Source organism: Lathamus discolor, chromosome 1 (genome assembly GCF_037157495.1).
Source record: "Lathamus discolor isolate bLatDis1 chromosome 1, bLatDis1.hap1, whole genome shotgun sequence".
NCBI classification, from domain to species: Eukaryota; Metazoa; Chordata; class Aves; order Psittaciformes; family Psittacidae; genus Lathamus; species Lathamus discolor.
In genome coordinates this window covers 39,199,694-39,219,068 of record NC_088884.1, presented here as the reverse complement: position 1 = coordinate 39,219,068, position 19,375 = coordinate 39,199,694, and the positions used below count along the sequence as shown (strand labels likewise).

Below are 19,375 nucleotides of genomic sequence, written 5' to 3'. Positions count from 1 at the left end.
TTCTTTATTTACCAGCAAATTTTAGCTGAGGCTGGAAATCAGAAACAAGCAAACAAGGAAGAGATTAAACACGTGGTTCATCAAATACTCTGTAATGTTTTAAACTAACTCAAATTTCATGTCAAGGAAACAGAGCTTTTCAAGAACAATAAAACAAAGCAGTGTGTATAATTAGAAAAAGCATTTGATTTCAATACGTGATTTTGATATTCAAAACAAACAAACCTTCGAATACAGGCTTTAAAATTTTATTCTGGAGAAAAATATGCTCATGATGAAAAGTTCACACTCATTTAAAGAAGCCAGGCTTTCACAAGGCCTTGCCATCTATAAGCCATGGTGCTGTGCAATTACCACTGTTTGTCACAATTAGAGCATGATCTGATATGCCTGATAACCACTACTCAGCTGGTAGTTTCATTATGTTTGAGTGTATAAAGGGCCAGAACATGAGTTGCTTTCTCTCACAGTGTGTTTGCATAGCTTTGCCACTTTAAGTTAGCCAGTGGCTGGCTCACTGTACCCTGCCACTGAAGCCCTGTCAGACATCTGGAAAACTACTTTTGTTTTTTCCCCTTTCCATCTATCCTGTTATTTTTTTCACCACTTCAGATCACACCCCCTTTACTCTTCTGCTTTTCTGCCTTCTTTTTTCTTTGTCTGGAATAGTGGCCAGGTTTGCAAAATCTCATTCCTGGACTCCTGTTAAGAAACTGTCTCACTCACATGGAAGTAGCTCTCTTCATTGACATTTCAGAAGAATCTACCATCAAAAATGGTAGAAAAAATCTCGTATAAAAATATATATAAGGTAACAATAATCCCAAGGATTACTCAAATGTAAAAATTCAACAGCTTTTCCAATTTAGTAAAGAGTTGATATTTGTAACACTGCTAGATGTAGAAAGAGAAATTCAGATGAAAGCAGTATTGTGGAAATTAACGGACAAAAAAAAAGAACTAAATATGCAGGAATGATACAAACACAATGCCCAGCTCCTGAAATAAAAGAGCCCGCAGCAAGAGCCAGGATGATAAAACTTCCCATCACCGCAAAAAAACTCCTGAACTCCAAGCACTGCTTTCAAAGCCCTTCCACAGCTCCACCCATGAAAGGAGCTCTCTGCCATCCTGCCCTCCAAAACCCAACCCTAACTGCAGGAAGAAGGCTTATGGCATAAGAGAACACAAAGTTATGGGCTAGACAAAAAAGCAGCCATGAGTGAAACCACCTGGAAGCCCTCATCTCCCTTTGGAAACCCCTATGCAACACCACACATACTGGGGATTTGCACTTTAGCTCTCTCCAAACCTGAATGCTAAACCAGGCTATAATCGCAAGCCTAGGCAGACAAAAAGGACCCAAGCAACAGCCTACAAAAAAGGTGCTAGAAATAAAAGCTTTTGACAGCCCTCGCTTTTCTTTAGGAACCCCTTTCCAGCCCCACTTTTAATACACTAGAGCCTTACTTGAATCAGGAAGGACAGGCAGGGGATATGAGGAGGGGATGTTACCCTGTATGTTAATGACCAGCTGGAGTGCACAGAGCTCTGCCTGGCAATGAATGAGGATCCAACTGAGAGCTTAGTTAGAACTAGGTGATGTTTAAAGTCCCTTCCAACCCAAAACATTCTGATTCTATGACTCTAAACCAAAATGCTAAGCCTGTTCTTCACCATAAGACAAGGACTAGAAAGACACTGAGCAAATAAGAAGACACTCCTTGACTGGCCCACACAAAAAAAGTTCACTGGACTGCAGTCTTCCAGAGGCCCTCATCCCTCTCAGCCCCACTACATGGCACCTATGGATTTTCCATCTTTCTAAGCCATAAACATAAATAACCATAACCCTATGCTATGCCCGTTCAAACATTAACCAGCTATTGGTCACACAAAAAAGGGCCAGTACTGAAAGCTTTTGGCAGCCCGCACCTTCCTCTTGCAACCCACTCATGTTGGGGCTCTGCCTTTTTATCCTGATCCTAACCCTAACCCTCCATCCTAACCCTCTGTTACAACAGAGCTCTGGGGTTTTTCTCTCTTGCAAGCCTAACTGTAACTGTAAACTAAAGCCAAATACTAAAAGGAAAGCTTTATGTGGATCAGGAGACTGAGAAATAATGGTCATCAGGAAGAGAGATAACGCTTCCTTTTCCTATTCTGAAACCAATATTACAACCACCAAATTAAGAGCCAGGACACACTAGCTCTGGAATCACACTAGAAAGGGGCTGCTTGACCACCCTTCTTTTCATTTCTTTTTCCTTCTCATCCTCCTTTAAAAATGAATCATCTACCCAATGAAAGCATTTACCAGATTCCTGGCAAGCGCAGGAAATCGTTCCACCTTGAAGAAAAAACAATCTGGAAAAATCAAGGTATTTTGTATTGGAATTCACAACAGGTTTTCTTTCTAAATTCTCTACTTTTAACAGTCTAAAAACCTGATAAAAGACAACAACACACTCATACAATATGCAGCTGTAATTTTTTTCCTCAATCTTTTTGAGTCAGTGGCAATTTTTATGCCCAAGAATCACACACACACACCCCCCATAGTCTCCTGTGAATACTGAAATAGTAAGTACTTTTCACATGAAAGCAATATAAATTTCTACCTACCCTCACAATGATCTTTTCAGAGACATTCGCAGACAGAAGATAGAATTGGTCCTGAGATACAGCATACAGTCCAACTACCAGCATGAAGTATCTATTTTGAAATTGATTTAGTCAAGACAACAATTGAAGTAATGTCTTCTCACAGAAAACAGGAAATGTTTTAAATGCAACCATTATTACAAATACACAAAAGGATGAAATGTGTTTTTAAATGTATTTATGTTCCAATATGAAAGAAAAAGTATTTTCTTTACTCTCAAGTAATATGCCCTTTCAATGCCCACTATCACTGCAAATGAACAAAGATTACAATAATTGTGACAAATTTAAGTAAAAAAGACTCAAAGACCCTTCCTTCCTCAGAAGAAAATGCCCATTATTTGGTTTGTTGGCTTCTTGATTTCTTCAGCCATCTTTATGGCTATGATTTCCCAAAATGATCTCTAACAATTAGAATGAGGTATTTTCTTTTTTTTTTTTCTTCTTCTCATATCAGCCTATGACTCTGAAGAGGCCTTTAAGCAGATACCAAGTACCACAGAATTTGAAATAAAATCACAGATTCAGCAATGCTGAGATTTTTCACAAGCATTAGCTCCACTCTAAAGCAGACCCTCTTTGTTTCCACTTCACACACGCAGGCCAAATAGCTACAGCGATACCTCTGGTCAGGGTTTGGTTTTCCCTTTTTTCTCATGTTATTTGCTGTTGTTTCACTGAAATGCAACCTTCCCAGTGTTACTTTAGTTATCTGGTCCCCCGGCAGATCAACTCTAAAATAGAAAAGGAAACAAGATCAGAAATAAGCATTTGGAGATCTACCTGGCTCAAGGAGATCTCCTCAAACTCCTTAGAACAGTTCTGAGAAAAAACTGACGAAAGAGGAACCCCAGTCAAAATGCTGCAATCGTGGTTTATAAAAATGCATTAAAAACACACAGATCATGTCAAGGAGATAAACAGGATAAAGCACCAGCAGTGAGAAACTATTCTTAGTAATAGGAACCTTGTGTTCCTTGGTCTGTTTGTTCACAGCCTTGAACATAATAAAACCGTATGTGTTCCATATGATGGGCATTTGTTGCCTGCCAAGGTTAACACTGTTTGTTATTGGATCTGAATTTCCACACTAAAATAAATAAATTTTACTGTTTGTCCTTTTTTTCACCTGCCTCCAATTTGTATGTCTGGAAGTATCACATATACACCTATGTCTCAAATACATAGTGGCACTGTTCCTGGAAGTAATAAATAATACGAATAAAGAGTCTGCATGGAGCAAACCATCGTCCACCGAAGAGTCACCCATAAAACGGTTTACATGCGCTCAGAATCTGTTTGTCAGTATGCAAAAGGAAGAAAAAAACCGTAATAGAGGTAATTTAGTGAACACTGAGCTCTTCTCCCAAGCTCAAAGTTATTTTTTGCGGATTCTGTACTGCAGCCTTTATCCCCGCAATGTCCTGTCAAATTTGACACTGTCTCATCTCTTGCTGGTTCAAGGCTTATTAATTTATAAAGAACAGAACACCTCCAACAGAAGACAATGCCTGCAGAGCAAACATTGATTCTGACAGTAACTTAAGAAGCAGAAGAAAGGCAGAGCATTCCTAGGAGAAGCTGCATGTATATTTCTAGCAGAGGCACTCCCTCTTAAAAGCACTGCAAATATGTCTCATGCCCACATAGAACAGGAACATTACTGATATTTGTAAGATGGAAAATGCACCTGCCATACAGCTCTAAACACCATACAACAGCGTTGCTATCTGAGTATAAATATTTTGGATAGGCACACTAAACACATTGGTAAAGCTGCTGAAAATATTCCTTAATGAAGGGAGACCAAGTATATATTATTACTGTTATTCTATGTGCACACCCAGAATGGAATTTGGATAAAGACCAGAAAACTGGCTAAAAGCTACTCAAAGTTTCTAAGAAACAAACAACTATTTCACATGTTAGACCAAGCATGTATTGAAATTAAGTGGAATAATTGTCTCAAAATTCTTACTTAACTGGATGGAAAGTTTTTTTGCTTCGATCTGACTGAGACTGTTCAATAGCAATTGTTTGATTTGGAGCTTCCACCTATAAACCAAAAAGAATTTTCAGAAATAACAAGAATACTAAATTTTCAAATATATAAAATTTTAAACAGAAATTAATAGGCAAATTGTGCCTGAAACAGTGTAATCTCATTTCTCATGGAACTACATAGAAATTAACATGGGAACTGATTGACTGACACCTGGCAGCTAGTTTGAAGACCCAAATCTTTCTGGGGTTGTAATGTGAAAGAAGGAAAGAAAGGGAAAGGAAAATTGGAAATGGAAAATTGAAAGAAAAGAAAGGGAAGAGGGCAAAAAGAGAAAAGGGAAAAATGAAAAGGGAGAAAGGAGATGGAGAGGATGAGGAGGAAGGAAAGGGAGAGGGAGAGGGAGAGGGAGAGGGAAAGGGAGAGGGAGGAGAAGGAGAAGGAGAAGAAGGAGAAGGAGAAGGAGAAGAGAAGAAATAAGTTAGTTTCTGGAATGATACCAAGAATCTTTTTGCTTCAGATGGGAACAGATGCCAGTAATATTCATAAATTTCTTCTGCATTAGGATGCCTGAAGCAAAACTGCAGTAACTGCCTTGTAAAACATGGATTTTTTTAAATCACTGAATTTTGTAATTTTTAAATCACTAATTTTAACTCACTGAAAAGTAAGTGAAAAACCTGGTAAGCTCTTCCAGAAATATTAAAATTTCTGACTACTTCTGTACACGCAAGTTTGCGGACCCATATTGGCTGGAAGAATTTGATTTTAAAATGAAAATAGAAAGCATGACAAGCAGAAATGGGGAAAAGTTGTTGGTTTTCTACCCATGAACTGTTCAGAAAAAGCAGATTTTATTATTTTTCTTTGCTTTATGAACTGTTTGGGGGTTTTTTAAACACAACTTTTTGACCAATGGGTAGACTTGCCACCTGCACACCAGCTGATGCCCCCGCACTGCCCACTGAGGGAACAGAATTTTAACCAAAGAAAGGGAAGTCAGTGAGACCATGGCAAACATGACAACTTTTAATATGTATCAGCACAAGCATCCATAAAACCTCACTTTTCTTGCAAGAGTCCCACACAGAAGTCACTAGCAACTTGAAAGAGTTCTCTTTTGTCAGTTCTTGGCCAAAAATTACTAAGAAAAGAGTTCATTTTAATTACTGACTTCATCCTATGAATAATCACATGCTAACTTCTTAAATGCAATACTCATGAAGAGGAGAAATACTTGCCTTTATTCCAAAAGCTTTCAAGCAAAACTTTTCTATTGGTTTACCCCCCAGCTGAGTTTTGACATATTTTGGATGTCCAGTGATTCTAATATGGACTGTGATTTGGAAATGATTCTTCTTCTGGCACACAAAGGCATCATCTGTTATTGAAAAATTAAATCCTTTATCTGTGACAATGTGATATCCTACAGCAGGTCTACAAAAACAAGAAGAAAGAAAAGCAACTCTTAAGTACAGGCATATTTGAGTGACATCTTGAACATAATATGAAACATAATGTGGTCTGAAAATCCGTCTGATTTTTACTGACAAAATGGGAGCCAGAATACATCTTTGCAATCACCAGTTCTATCAATATTATTTTCTTAGCCTCTAGAGGTGTAAAAATGAAAATGCATACAAAGTGTTCTCTGATTCTAGTCTGACACATTAAATGTTTGGAAACCTGAGGTGGAGAAGTTTACATAATCCTCGTTTACTAATCTGGTACAAAGGAAGCCTGTGCACCTAAAAGCAAAACCAAACCTTTTAGTTTACTCAAGCATTCATTACAACAGTTCTATAAACAACAGGGCTGAGCTAGTGCTGCAGACAACAACGTGCTAATGAGCCAGCAAGGCTCCCTGCTTTTTCATTCTTGAATTCCCACACCAAATGTTTCTACAGAAGCTACTGGAGTTTGAATAAGGCGTTACTCAAGCTGAAAGAAAAGCTATCAACACTGACCCTCTGACAAAATTACTATAAAACTCTCCTTTATCCATCCAGCTCAGGAAACCCTATTCTGTTTATTCCAAGGTCTAATTTGCAGCCCAAAAAGAAAGTGTATTCTGTCCTTATGATTCACAGCAAACAAGGAAAGTTATCAAAAGGTATCTTTCTAAAAGAGCCAGTGAACTCACCATCCCATCAATGTTTCCACTCCTCTAGTTTAAGTGATGGATAATTCTGAAATAATAGGAGTACATGGCAAGGTTCTCTTATATGGGCATTGGCTTTTCTTGCTAATGAAAGTGTGATAATGGTGATCTCATCTGATGCTACCGAGAACCTCTCATTAATGCAGTTACTGAAGATGGTTTTTCAGAACTCATTTGTTTACATGTTATTAGTTGGAAAAATCAAAGTGTACAGACTTTACAAGAAATGTACTAACTTTATTACCTTTTTATAAATTACGAACAAAAGGCCCCTTTCAAACAATCACTGATTATTCTGTAACTACTTCAAAACTATGAAGTCACGTTAATTCATTTTAAATTATAATTGTCTAATAGCTCTTGAAACCACCATTATTAAAGAAGAAAAACCTCTTCATTTTTTTTTTTCTACAAGTGGTAATTCTTTTTATTTATGTAAGGAATGTGTGTATTTCATAGCAAGGAAAGGAGTAATTTTTCAGATTTAGGTATGAAGAATGTTCGTTAGCTGACAGCCTTAAAACAATGTCAGAGTATTTGCTTCCACGCAGGCAAGCAGATTGAGAAGCAACAAATACAAATTCCCATTGCTCCAAGTTGAATTATTTAAAACAATGGCTCCCCAAGAGGAATTTCAGGTTTATCATTTTCTGAGTACACCATTTAAGAGCAAATACATTTTGATCTGATCGCACAAAGGCTGGTCAGTCTTAACAAGGTGTACAGTAAAACTTTAGGTGCAAGGGATATTGCAGGCACACAAGTGTCTTTACTAGTAAAATACTTCAAATTCCCCTTTCTATTCTGAATTTGAGTCTTCAAACAAAGAAACAGACTTCAGAGCGTTTCTGAGACAAAGACTTTGGAACAGAGCCTCACCAGTCACAACAGTAATGGGGCAAGGGGCTAAGAAAGTACCAAGCAAACACAGCGCAGGGCACAATTTATGGTAGAGTAACCTATTCTAATGAATTTACCTCAGCTACAGCATTTTGTTGTGAAAATTAAATAATCAAAAGGTTAAAATACAGGATGAATAAAATGGAAAACCTAAGAAATGCCTTTAAAGTGCACACAGCAATTTCCAGGTGCAGGACCAACCCATCTACACTGAACAGTCAGAAACATGCGACTCTTCTGAGGCTAATAGAGCACAGGATCACTACTCAGGAAATCTGTGCACTGTACCGTAATTACAGTGCATCTTGGAACAAAGACACTGCTACTGACATAGCTTAAAAGTAACACTGCTTTCCTCTGCAAATAGTATCTCAATCCCCTTTCACAGCAATGGCAGCATGTATCTGGATGCTTTAATGCCCAGAATCATATCGTCTTTGTTGACACAAGCCACCAAGATATGTGAGTCTGGAATTTCAATTTTAAGTGTACAGGAACCAACGTCAGCTCACAGCTCTCACGTAGTTGTTCACTGAAAACATAACAGGAGTTGGAATCCACTTCCATTTAGAGTGACAATACACATCACAAACACAGCTGAAGGTTTCTTGGCCCAACCAGCTCCCAGCAAGTAGAAAGGTGCAGGCACTGAACTGTCCACTCTCTTGTCATGTCAATACCCTAGGAGAAGGGTTGTATGGAACACAGAAAGATGTATGTTGCCTTTATCATACTGGTCACAAACAGCGAACATCAGTGTTCAGCAATGACACTGATACACTCCAGGCTCTTATGAGAGCCTATAGCAGTTTGAGCTAGAGGAGCACTAAAATTTACTGTGCTATTTAAGTTCCATGGAGACAGTGATGAATTGTTTGTACCAGCCCTGGAGAACTGACCAGACACTGATGAAGGGTTTTTGTTAAAAGGGATCATTCACTAAATACTAGAATGGAGAAAAACAGGGATGTAAAGTGAACCTGGAATGACCCTTTCCCAGATCATGTGGCTAAATTCAATTATTTATAGTTCTGATTTATACAGGAGAGCTCTACATCTTTGACTACATGTCATACATATATGTCTATGACTTAGGTTATATGAGCCTAAAGTAATACATGTATCTTCGATTTCCATTTTTCTTTAGTATTTTAGGTGACTAGAAAAAAAGCTGCTATTCCTCAGTAATTACTCGCCCCAATATACATGCTCTGCAAAATAAACAAAAATTAACAGGTATTTAAAGTTAAACTCATTTTCCATTTGCCCCTAAATCCCTGAAGGAAAATCAGAAAACCTGGCAGGAATTCCAACCAGTGTTTAAAGTTCTGATTATCTGACACATCCACAAGCTCATATTTCATCATGCCTGTTACTCCTCCTTCTCCAGTCTTATTTGCAGTAAAAACAAGGGATACCAAATGTATAATTTGTTCCCACAAAACTATAATACCAGAAACCAAAACAAAGCAAAACCACAGAGGAAGCCACTTTCTCCAAGTGCAGATGTCAGTGCTTACAGTTTTTCATAATTAGAGTTAAATAAGGTGTTCCACTGAGAAGTTTGATATGGTTGCCATGTTAGAGCTTGACAGCACTTTTCCAGAGCTGCATTCTGTCCATCACTGTCATATTCTTGCACTTCAGCAGCACAATCCTTAACAGTTGCTGCAGGGAGAAAGTGACAATTCAGTTATTACTTTTGTGACTAGCCAAAAATCCTGCATAAACATTTTTACAAATATATTCACAGATATATAAAGCATAAATATATTGCATATATATTTATATCTGATTGCCCTTTGCAGTTATTCCAAAAGATTGCATCATATTCCCTTGCCCTAGAAAATAAGATTTTCAGCTTTTACTGATTTACAAAATATTACACATGTAGCACTTCCTATTTTTATTCTCTCTGAAAGGATGGATAATTTCCTTTAGGAGGGAGGAAAAAAGAAAAAGAAAAGCTAAGCATTTTACTGTAAATCTGCAACACTACAAGAAACAATTAAACAAAACCATTACATATGTTTCCTTTCTCTCTACTACAGGTTTAAACTGAATATACTCCAACTCACTGCAACAGGTACTTTGTCCCAGAGCAGCAGGCACAGCTTTCCAATAGCAAGCGCATTCACCACTACGTCTGATCGAGTGGTTAATGCTTTCCGAGCATTCTGAGATAGACAGGGTCAACCATAATTCTCTGAGATATTATACATTTTATGAAGACAGAGTAAAATGTGGTAAGAGAGAGAGATAAATGGAGTGCAGTAATGACAGGAGAAAATATATCACTGAGCATATAAACTAAGATCTGTTCTCAGCCAGTGGCAGCACAGTAAGACAGAGACTGAAGAACCATTTCAGGCTCGAGCTTCTTTTGCAATTCCCTGCTTTGGACATAGAGCAGAGAGAAAATATGTTAAAAGAAAAACAAAAATCCCAGAGTAAAGAAATTCACATCCCATTTCTAAATTATCCCCATGCCATTTTTATCAAGGCCTGTGCTCTTTTTCCAATAGCACGTGTGTCAGTGAGGTTTTATTAATAGTGACTCCCAAGGAAAGCATATTTCAAAGCTGTCTCTATAAGTATTAAAACCACCAAGGGCAATTTTAGACACAGAAGTATCTGTTAGTCTTCTCTTTCCAGCAAGGGTAGATTTAAGAGGACTAGTCACAATCAAGAAACACTGATCAAATAAAAGGTACCAAGGAAAAGTAACCCACTAAGTCCAGTTGTTACTCATTAAAATTGTTCTAAAAAGACTGATTTAATGCTGCAGAATTCTTACTCTGAAGAAATAACAATCAGCTCTCAGATTTTCTACTCACAGACAAGTATGGAATTCCTCAGATGAACTGTTCATTACAAACCGTCCATTTGCAGACAGCCTCACACTTCACAGAAGCTGACCCATTTCTGTACTTGCCTGATAAGCTTTTTTGTATCAATTGGTATAAGCTTAACATTTTCATCTTGATAAAGCAATGAACTGAATTAATTTGGGGAAAGGGAAGAACACGCAGCTTTTACCAAGTTTGCACATTGATACACCTAGTAGCAAAAAATTGGAGTTGAGGTGATAAACTGCAATCTGTTTACTCATCCACTACATTAATTCCCTGTTAAGCTGACCCAAGATGATTTTTTTGCCCAGTCAATTTAGTGCCAAGTAAAGTCAGCAGAGTATGGTATCATCTGCTTGTGGTAGGCTCACACGTGGAGAAGGGCAGAATATTTTGTCCAGAGAGTCCTCAGGAAACATCAGCCTCTAATGGCTCTCTTTGCCCAATATATAATCATAGAATAGTTTGGGTTGGAAAGGACCTTAAGATCATCAAGTTCCAACCCCCTTGCCATGGGCAGGGACACCTCACACTAAACCATGTCACCCAAGGTTCTGTCCAGCCCAGCCTTGAACACCTCCAGATGTTCAGGTTGTATAAATAGGTATATAAATAGGTCCTAGTTTTCAAAACCACCAAAAAGCTAGATTCCTCCAAACCTGGTAGTGGAGTACACACTGTTAATGCCACACTACATTTTCAGAGCTAGCAGGAGCTGTGCTCTTAAAATATTTACTTATATATGACATGAGCCATAACATTTCATCTTCACACAGTCGCTTACCTTGTCTGGAGTCCTGAGCCTGGACTGGAGAATCAGTGGCATCTCCCAGCAACTGTGAAAGCTTCCTTTTTCTGCCTGATGCTGCAGAAATACTTTTTTAAAAGCACACGTTGCATTACTCATTTATGAGTTTAAATACAGATATTACAGAATCACAACAGCAGAACACCCAGGTATCTCATTCTAACTGTACTGTAGTCCAAATTCTCATTTGCCAGGGGAGAAGATTGTTGTTGGCTTTTTAAAACTGGATTATGCAATTTTTTCCTTCCAAAACACAAATTTGGATTTTTTTTTTTTTTTTTTTTTTTTTTAATTTCATATGAATAGAGAAGCTCATCTTTTTAAAAAACTTAGTGCATCAACAGCGGGGGTTTACTGTTTCCTGACATTTGCATTAAAAGCACAGCTTTTCTGGAATAATTGTAGTGCACCAAGTACAAACTCACTTTCCTTCTTACACAGAAAATACTTATAGCAGTTAAACTAATCCCTTGATGAAAAGATCTTGAGGGGCAACTGCTCGGTAACAGTCCCCCATTTCCCAGAGAGTAAGATTTTATAAAATGCTCCTTTATGCAAAAGGGGAAAAAAAACATTCCACATTTTTTATGTCATAACATGTAAATGAGGATATCCTGACAGATGGTCACTCCTTCTGGGTGGCGGAATAAAAAGCCAAACTCCCAATCTCAGTCAGACCCAGCAGGTATTCAAGTTCATGTTTCTCCAGACAGAGAAGAAAAGCCTGCCCACCACATTAATTTTGATTGGTTTTCTGCGCTTGTTCCACATTTGATCAAGAATTGTTTGGTATCTGAAGTTCAAATAACCAATGCATTCCCTCAAAAAAGAACACAATTTTGACTACCTGGCATCTTCTACTAGAAAACAAAGAACACAAACAGCTCCACTGAGAAACCCAAGCCCAGCTTCTTTCCGCACATCACATGTAACATGTAATTGAGCTCTGCACATGACACAGAGCATCTCAAGCCCGGGACTAATACTGATGAATTCACATTTCTCCCCCCTTAAGGAGGGGGAGCCCTCTCTGGCATGTATCAGTTAATTCATTCTTACTAGGTATCATGGTTGGATGCTTGCACCAGTCAGTGTATTTTAAATAATTAAGCACCCACAACACGCTGGTGTGTGAATATGGCAGATGATATTTGAATAACATTTCACTTGCTTACATAGATACGATACCAGATTTTCTACATCTCTCAGGTCACTTGTCAAAACACAAGATCCTTATGGACAAATCCCTACATCAGGTATTGCAAAATGCCTGAATACTACTGCAGTTATGAAACACCTGTTGATCCCTCCTTAGCCTTCTAATGTTTTAAGAATAGAAATCCATTTCCACTTCCAATCTGAACTTCAAGATAAAGAAACCCCAACCAGCAGTGCCTCAAAAATGCCTAAACACTGCCATCCTGTGGAAAACCCTACACCCACAGGGATTTTTACCAGTCTTAAACCATATGTTCTACCAGGTCTTTTTTTTTCTGTATCGGCCTCATCCGTTGCATTAAAAGCTTTATCATTTACCCAGAAATCTGAGATGCGTTTGGCTGAAAGTATGAATAATCAAAACCCAAACAGCTGGAGGATGTAGCATGATTCCAAGGAGTCGCAGCACTTCCTGTCTTCAGGCAGTAGCCTTGGGGGATGGTGCAAGGATGCCAGCTGGCACTGGGGTCAGGGTGAGTCTCCATGAACTTGCAGGGAAGCCTGCTGGGTGTCACAGCAGATGGGCATGGGAGTGGAGGCTGCAGCCCACTGGGCCACATACTGTCGTACCATGGGGCTGCAAGAAGTAAACAGACAAGAAAGTAAGGATGAGGAACTGGAGCTGCAGACCTTCCTATGAGCTTGGGCTGAATTTATGTGACCTACTCTGGAGCTGTGGTGGAGAACACGGTTCCGATCCAGAGTCTGGTGGGGAGTCTGGCAACTGGCTTTGCCTAGGGATGAAAGAGAGATTTTCATTTCTACTGGCAGGAGACACAGAGGAAGACCACAAAGCAGCACTGAAAGCAGCTGGAGGGGAACCACCAGGCTGCTGACAAGAGTCTTCAGAAAGCATTGCTCACTGTGGTTGCTGCTCTTTCCCACAGGAGCAATGTCACTTACACTTCATCAATCTCCCACGGCCCTCCACCTCTCTCCCAGGCAGGGATGCCACATCCCCTCCATCTCCTGCCCAAACTCCCCTCCACAACCCACTGGCTTCAATTCTCCTTCCTTCCCATGAGCAGTTCTTTTACCTCCGGGCACACCGGTAACTGAATACACAGAGCTCACAAGGGCTTTAAACCCATTCACTGCAGGCTACAGGGTAAGGATCTACAACATCTTCATCCACCGCTGGGCTGCTTCTTTGGACTTTAGCTTGGCCAAAGCACATTCTGTCCCTGTCAGACAGGCGGGAGCAGGTCCCATCTTAGGGGTGCAGCCTGCAGCTGGAAGCAGGGGCTGCTGCAGTACTGGAGATGCCCCGAGGGCCGTGAGCAACCCACGCCGGACCCGAGTGAGCAGCGAGAAGAAGCCTTCCCTGGCGGCAGTGGCAGGGGCCGGGTGTGAGGAGCGGCGGCGGCAGGCGGGGAGGGAGCAGTGCCCTGGCGGGGGGAGGAAGCGCGCTTCCCTCACTGCGCTCTCCGTGCGCGAGTCCGCGATCGAAGTTTGTGTTAGCGGGTAGCAGCCGAAATCGGGCTGTCTTGCCCACCACAAAGGGTGCTCAGGAGTGCGGATCCGTGCCGCACCCCATGCAGTACTGTCGTCCGGCAGCTTCCACGTCTCCTGCCATGAAAACACCTGCCGAGGGACACGGAGCGCTGTGCCGGGGTCAGGCAGGGCTGGGCTGCTTTCCCCGAGGCTCATCTCCCACTTCACGTCCTAAGAACTGGAAAGCAGGGCCGCCTCCACGGCGGCTCAGGGTTGTCGGCAGTGAGACCCGCACAGGAGCGCTCAGCGCTCTGTGTGAGGCCATTTCCCGTCATGGCACAGCACCTTCAGGCCGCCGGCGGGAGCACTGCGGGGAGGAGGCGCAGAGGCAAGGCGGGGGAAGGCAGCCATGCTCTGGCAGCCATTATGAGAGCTGGGGGCTGGAGGCGTGACAGAGGAATCCTGACCGCGAGCCAAGAAATTCTGTGTGATCCACAGCCACGTCCTTGCCAAACCTCACCGCCAAGCAGCAGAGATGTCCATTGGAACACCTCTGCTTGGAAAGGTCACTGGGGAAGGCCAAACAACTTCAGTGCGCACTGTGGTTTTTAGCACTGTTTTGTTACTCAAAACAGGTAGACCTCTGAAAACGCACCCTCTCCTGATTCCTTTCTAAAGAACTTCAAGTACACTGCTCTGTACAAGAACAGGCCAGCCCGTATTTTACTGTGCAACTTTCTCCTGCTTTTCGGGCAGGAATTGTGTGTTTCCTTGTGTGCACCTGACACAGTGGTTTGCTCTCAACTTGTCTCTAACAGATAGCCCCTTCAGATGTATGAGGGTTTGAAAGAAGGTTCTTGATTATTTAATGTTTGGTACATAGCTTGATTATGTTGTATCATATCTCCCTGTGATACTCTGGTTTGCTTTCACACTTACAGACTTTCTCCTATTAGACACTGTGTGAAGGATTACTCTCTTACAGTGAGACCTGGAATTACACCACAGTTTGAACTAGGCCAAGTCCTTCATCAAGCTCACTGCAACACACCGCTGTTCCCACACCACATAGCAAAACCACTGAATTCCTTCTGCACTGAAAATAGGAACATCCTAAGTCAATACCAGACTGTACAGAGAGACAATGCCTCTGTCTCCAGTCAGCTGACAGCACAGGTCTCTCACAACTACTTTAAGTCCTCCAGCCCATGATGGTGCTTTCAAAGCATCTGAGGGAGAGAAAATCCTAATCTCTGCCATTTAAAGGAACTATGGAGGGTTCTTTTGATACAGTAGGAATAGATGGATGTTCAAGAAACCCTTTCAGGTATTCCTGTGAATTGTAGGCTCAAACACTGCTCTGTAGCACTACCTGAAAAGCAAGGGTTTAAGATTAGCATGTTAGGCTAAAAATGCTAGGGCAGAGAAAGGATGACAGAGCTGTAGATGGGCACACCTCCTTTACTAAGGGCCAGTGTTCTGGCAGAAGTTGAATAAAATAAAACTGCTTATAGGGGCATCCATCATATTCAGAAAGCAGATGTGTTCCCACATACACAGCAGATATTTTAAGCATCAGTGGAAAATGTCCATCACCTGATTTTCATTCTACTGTTTCTACTTCCGGTTTTGTATTGCTGAGTTCGGATGCAATGTGAGAACAGTTTCATTTTTGGTCACAGCCTATTACTCTTGACACGTCTTCGTGTATTTCACAACGGCATAGCTACTAGTTTTCTAACAAGCCCCATCCACAACCCTGCATTTTGGATTAGCTTCAGGTACATGATTACTCCTAAAAATACATTTAAAAATTCTATGTTAGAATAATCTTTAATTTCCTTCAAAACAAATTTTCTGATGCTTTTAAATGCCTGTGTCTACTGCTCTAAACGTTGTTTGCAACTTTGAATAAAGTAGAAAGTTAGTGAACATGTCCATTACTTTTTATGTATTTATTTATTTTCCCTGTGGGATACTTGATCTGTAGCTACTGATTCCAAATGTGCTTTGTAAAATTTAAAAAGATAAATCCATCAAAGTTTAAAACTTCCCTTCTACACATTCAGTTCACGTTCCTGGTTTCAAACACTGCCTTCGGTACTCAAGTTCTGCTTGAGGTTAGAGTATTTAAGTAGAATACAAAGACAGGCACTTTCTAGGAGAAAGAAAGTATTCGGAAGTACAGAGGTAGTAGGGATATGTGTCCAGGTTAGAACTTTACTGAAACTGGTATTGTGCTTTTTGAGGAAAAAAGATTCTGGTGTAACTATCAAATACCTTCTTAGGAAAGGCCACGGCCACCCTTTTTCTCCTTTCACCACTCAGATTAAACTATAGCAGTAGGAACAGATGAGGAAATCTGATGAGAAACAGATGAGGTGCTATATATGTATAGAATATGGTGAGATAAAAATATATATATGGAACCTTTTAATATTTTTCTCCTTTGACACGTTTTGGCAAGTTCCTTTCTGAGATTCTATTCTCTTCATGCACAAAGTCTGCAATACAGACAAATACTTCATAATTTTAAAGATCTAATGATTGAGTAAATGTTCTTCTAAATCCCATAATTAATGAAGAGTAACTGTGGCATCAGTTTAAAGTGCTGTTGAGCCTCCAAACCCATAGCAGCTGCACAGGTTTTCTTGCATGTAAATACTTTGTAGTGCTGCAACTGCAATAGCAAACATAGTTAAGCTACATGGTAGCATGCATATAGACCTTTTATATATCTGCTGTTTTGTGTATAAAAGCAAAAGAATAACGTTTTAAAGCTGTCATACAGGAATTCAGTAATCTGTTTAACGTGAAATATGTTTAGTCACTAAAAATAAAGGTTATGTATATTTATATACAACAACGTCTTCATTCTTCTTTACTTTTATAGCGTGGGCAGAGGGAGAATCAACTCATTCATGATTTAGAGCATGTAAAAGCCTACTTAGCCCACTATGAGTAAACATGTGTGCTGCTGAGTGTGTCTGGAATAAAAAATCCCCTGTTTCATTATTTTTAAAACATCACCTCTTGCTCTGCTTCTTGGCAAGTGCAAGTGTCAGCCTGTTAATAATATTTTGCATCAAACAAGAGTCATCTGGCAGTTGTCTAGGTGAAAGATTTGGGGTTGAAGCCTTTGACAGATCTGTGCCCTTAGTCAAAAGACCCTTTGCATTATGTATCCTTTGTACCTCTTAAAGTCAGCCTCAGAAGAGATTAACGGGTAGTTTCGCTGTTCTAAATGGAGCATTAGGATGAAAACAGTAGCCTGCTTCCCTCAAACTGGGAGGTTTCTGTCATTCTCTCAATTTATTATACATTAGTCTCACTTACATCTCTTATTCTGTACATAAACACTTAAAGGAATGTTAAAATAACAACTTTGCATTTACTATCATAATTAGTGTAATGGCTGTGAATTATCTCAGACTTCATTATCATTCATTCTGTTGAACAAGATGACCGTATTTCCATCACTGTCTGTAATTAATTTTTCCAAGTCTTCTTACACAGCTTCAAGTGACAACATCAAGAGAGCCACGGAGGATTTAAAACTCAGATTTCAGGTCTGTTGTGTTCAGATTTTATCATGGCACTAATGAAAACAGTTTAGGAGATGTCACTAAGGAGAAGAAGTAGCTCTTGCTGTCATACTTACAAAGTTCCAAACTCTGCGTCACTACTGATGAATTCCTCCAGCATACTTGTATCCACCATGGGATTCTCCAAGGCTCCACGGACATCTTGTCCTAAAATTAAAAATCAAAAAGAAATGATGAGAAAGGGATTCAGAGGGATTAAGCTGCCCACTCTTCTACACAAATGAAAACCAAATCCATCCCATCTTGTGTGCAACACGTGGGTTTATTCCTTCTAGGAGAAGGGATATTGGGAAATGAAGAGTAAATGAGGGTGTGTAGGGGAAGGTAAAGATGACAGAGCAGCACCAGGCAAACACTCATTCATGCATGGCTTTAAGGCTTCGAGGAATTCCCACAGCAAGAGGATGAAGGGCCCCAGCCTGCCGCTGGAATAGGCGGGTTTGAATCTCACAACATCCCCTGTTACACTGGGATCAGAACGGGGGACTGGGGCAAATCCCAGACATAGCCTCACACTTCCTGCACAAGTACGACGAGCGAGTTGCTGAAATAGTTTAAAAATCCACCATCCTGTGCTTGAAGAATGCACAAACAAAGCCTTAGAAACATTTGATTGGTGGCTTCCTTTTATTCTCCCAGAAAGAACAGCCCACTGACGTGTTAAACGTATTAATGAATAGAAAGGTTCCGTACTTTGCCCTTTGTTGCTTGGTAACCCAAGGCTATCAGATTTATGATTATAAAGTCTCTGGAATTCATGACAACTTCAGCAGAAAGTCAGCCGGAACTCTCTGAAACTGCAAACCAGACAGAGCTGCTTTGCAGGCCCCCACCCCTCCCTCCAGCCTGCCATAAACAAGGGCGCGACCAGTCAGAAACCAAACCAGGTAAGGACCAAGAAGTTACTGCCCTACGTGGAAGGCACTAGCGCTGCAGGTGGCACTGTACTGCAGCTGCACAAGATGAAATGGACTGGCCTGTGCATTCAGAGTGGCAGGGCTCAGCCCAAAGTGCCTGACAACAACAGAGCAGGGCAGAACACAGAAGGTTAATCACCATCACCCTGCACAGGAGCTGGAACTGCCCTTGGTGATTTTCCTAGTGTCAGATGTGTGCATGGTAGGAAGTCATACCATAAAATTTCTTCTGTTCTTCTCCTGATGTCTCTACCTGACATGGCTCCTCCTTGATCCAATGTTTAGACATGACTTAACTGCAAGCAGCATCTAAAAATCTACTTCCACCACCTTGCACAGGAATTCGCTTGCATGTCTATCAATACATAAATTCATATTGCTAATAGACATCTCCTGAATTGCTGTGATCACAGACTAATCTGAGCATCATTTGCTTATTGCTGCTACAGACTTAGTTTCAGCTGCATTTCACTATGAGATAGCAACTCATAGTTGTGTTACTAGATATGCTACTGCACATCCTGGCATCCTAATACATTGGCGCTGTATGCAAACCTGTCCTCTGCATACCAGATTTAATAGGTGCAGTATATTTACTTGCCTCAGCAAAATTGTGACAGGGAAGTCTTGAAGTAGCAGCAAAGCACTGTCAAGATGATTTTGCAGAGTACAAAAAAGCCTGGCTTTCCTCAGCAGCCTTCCTCAAACTTGTTGGAATCCAATCTTTTTATTCTTCAAGTCTGAATTTAGGATATTCTCCCTTGAACCTCAAGCATTTCTCCTTTTGCTAAAGTAGTACACAGGAAAATTACTC

The 19,375-nt window shown here is 40.4% G+C and overlaps 1 protein-coding gene across 3 annotated transcripts in view; it reads right to left on the bottom strand.

Annotated features, from left to right (window-relative positions):
- The window catches only part of MYRFL (myelin regulatory factor like), a 37,147-nt gene extending 18,916 nt beyond the window's left edge, over positions 1 to 18,231 (bottom strand). The window contains exons 1-10 of one of the 3 annotated variants that reach the window (XM_065668822.1): positions 18,159 to 18,231; positions 17,701 to 17,791; positions 13,272 to 13,339; positions 12,924 to 13,182; positions 11,364 to 11,455; positions 9,248 to 9,395; positions 5,908 to 6,103; positions 4,643 to 4,719; positions 3,288 to 3,398; positions 2,626 to 2,716 (exon numbers count right to left, since the gene is read on the bottom strand). In XM_065668822.1, coding sequence (XP_065524894.1) covers positions 2,626 to 2,716; positions 3,288 to 3,398; positions 4,643 to 4,719; positions 5,908 to 6,103; positions 9,248 to 9,395; positions 11,364 to 11,455; positions 12,924 to 13,182; positions 13,272 to 13,339; positions 17,701 to 17,759 — 1,101 coding nt within the window. In that variant the 5' untranslated portion in view covers positions 17,760 to 17,791; positions 18,159 to 18,231. Of the gene's footprint in view, positions 1 to 2,625; positions 2,717 to 3,287; positions 3,399 to 4,642; positions 4,720 to 5,907; positions 6,104 to 9,247; positions 9,396 to 11,363; positions 11,456 to 12,923; positions 13,183 to 13,271; positions 13,340 to 13,642; positions 14,091 to 17,700 lie in introns of those variants that run through there. The other 2 variants (XM_065668813.1, XM_065668832.1) reach the window with 2 other exon arrangements.
- Between the last annotated feature and the right edge of the window lie 1,144 nt (positions 18,232 to 19,375).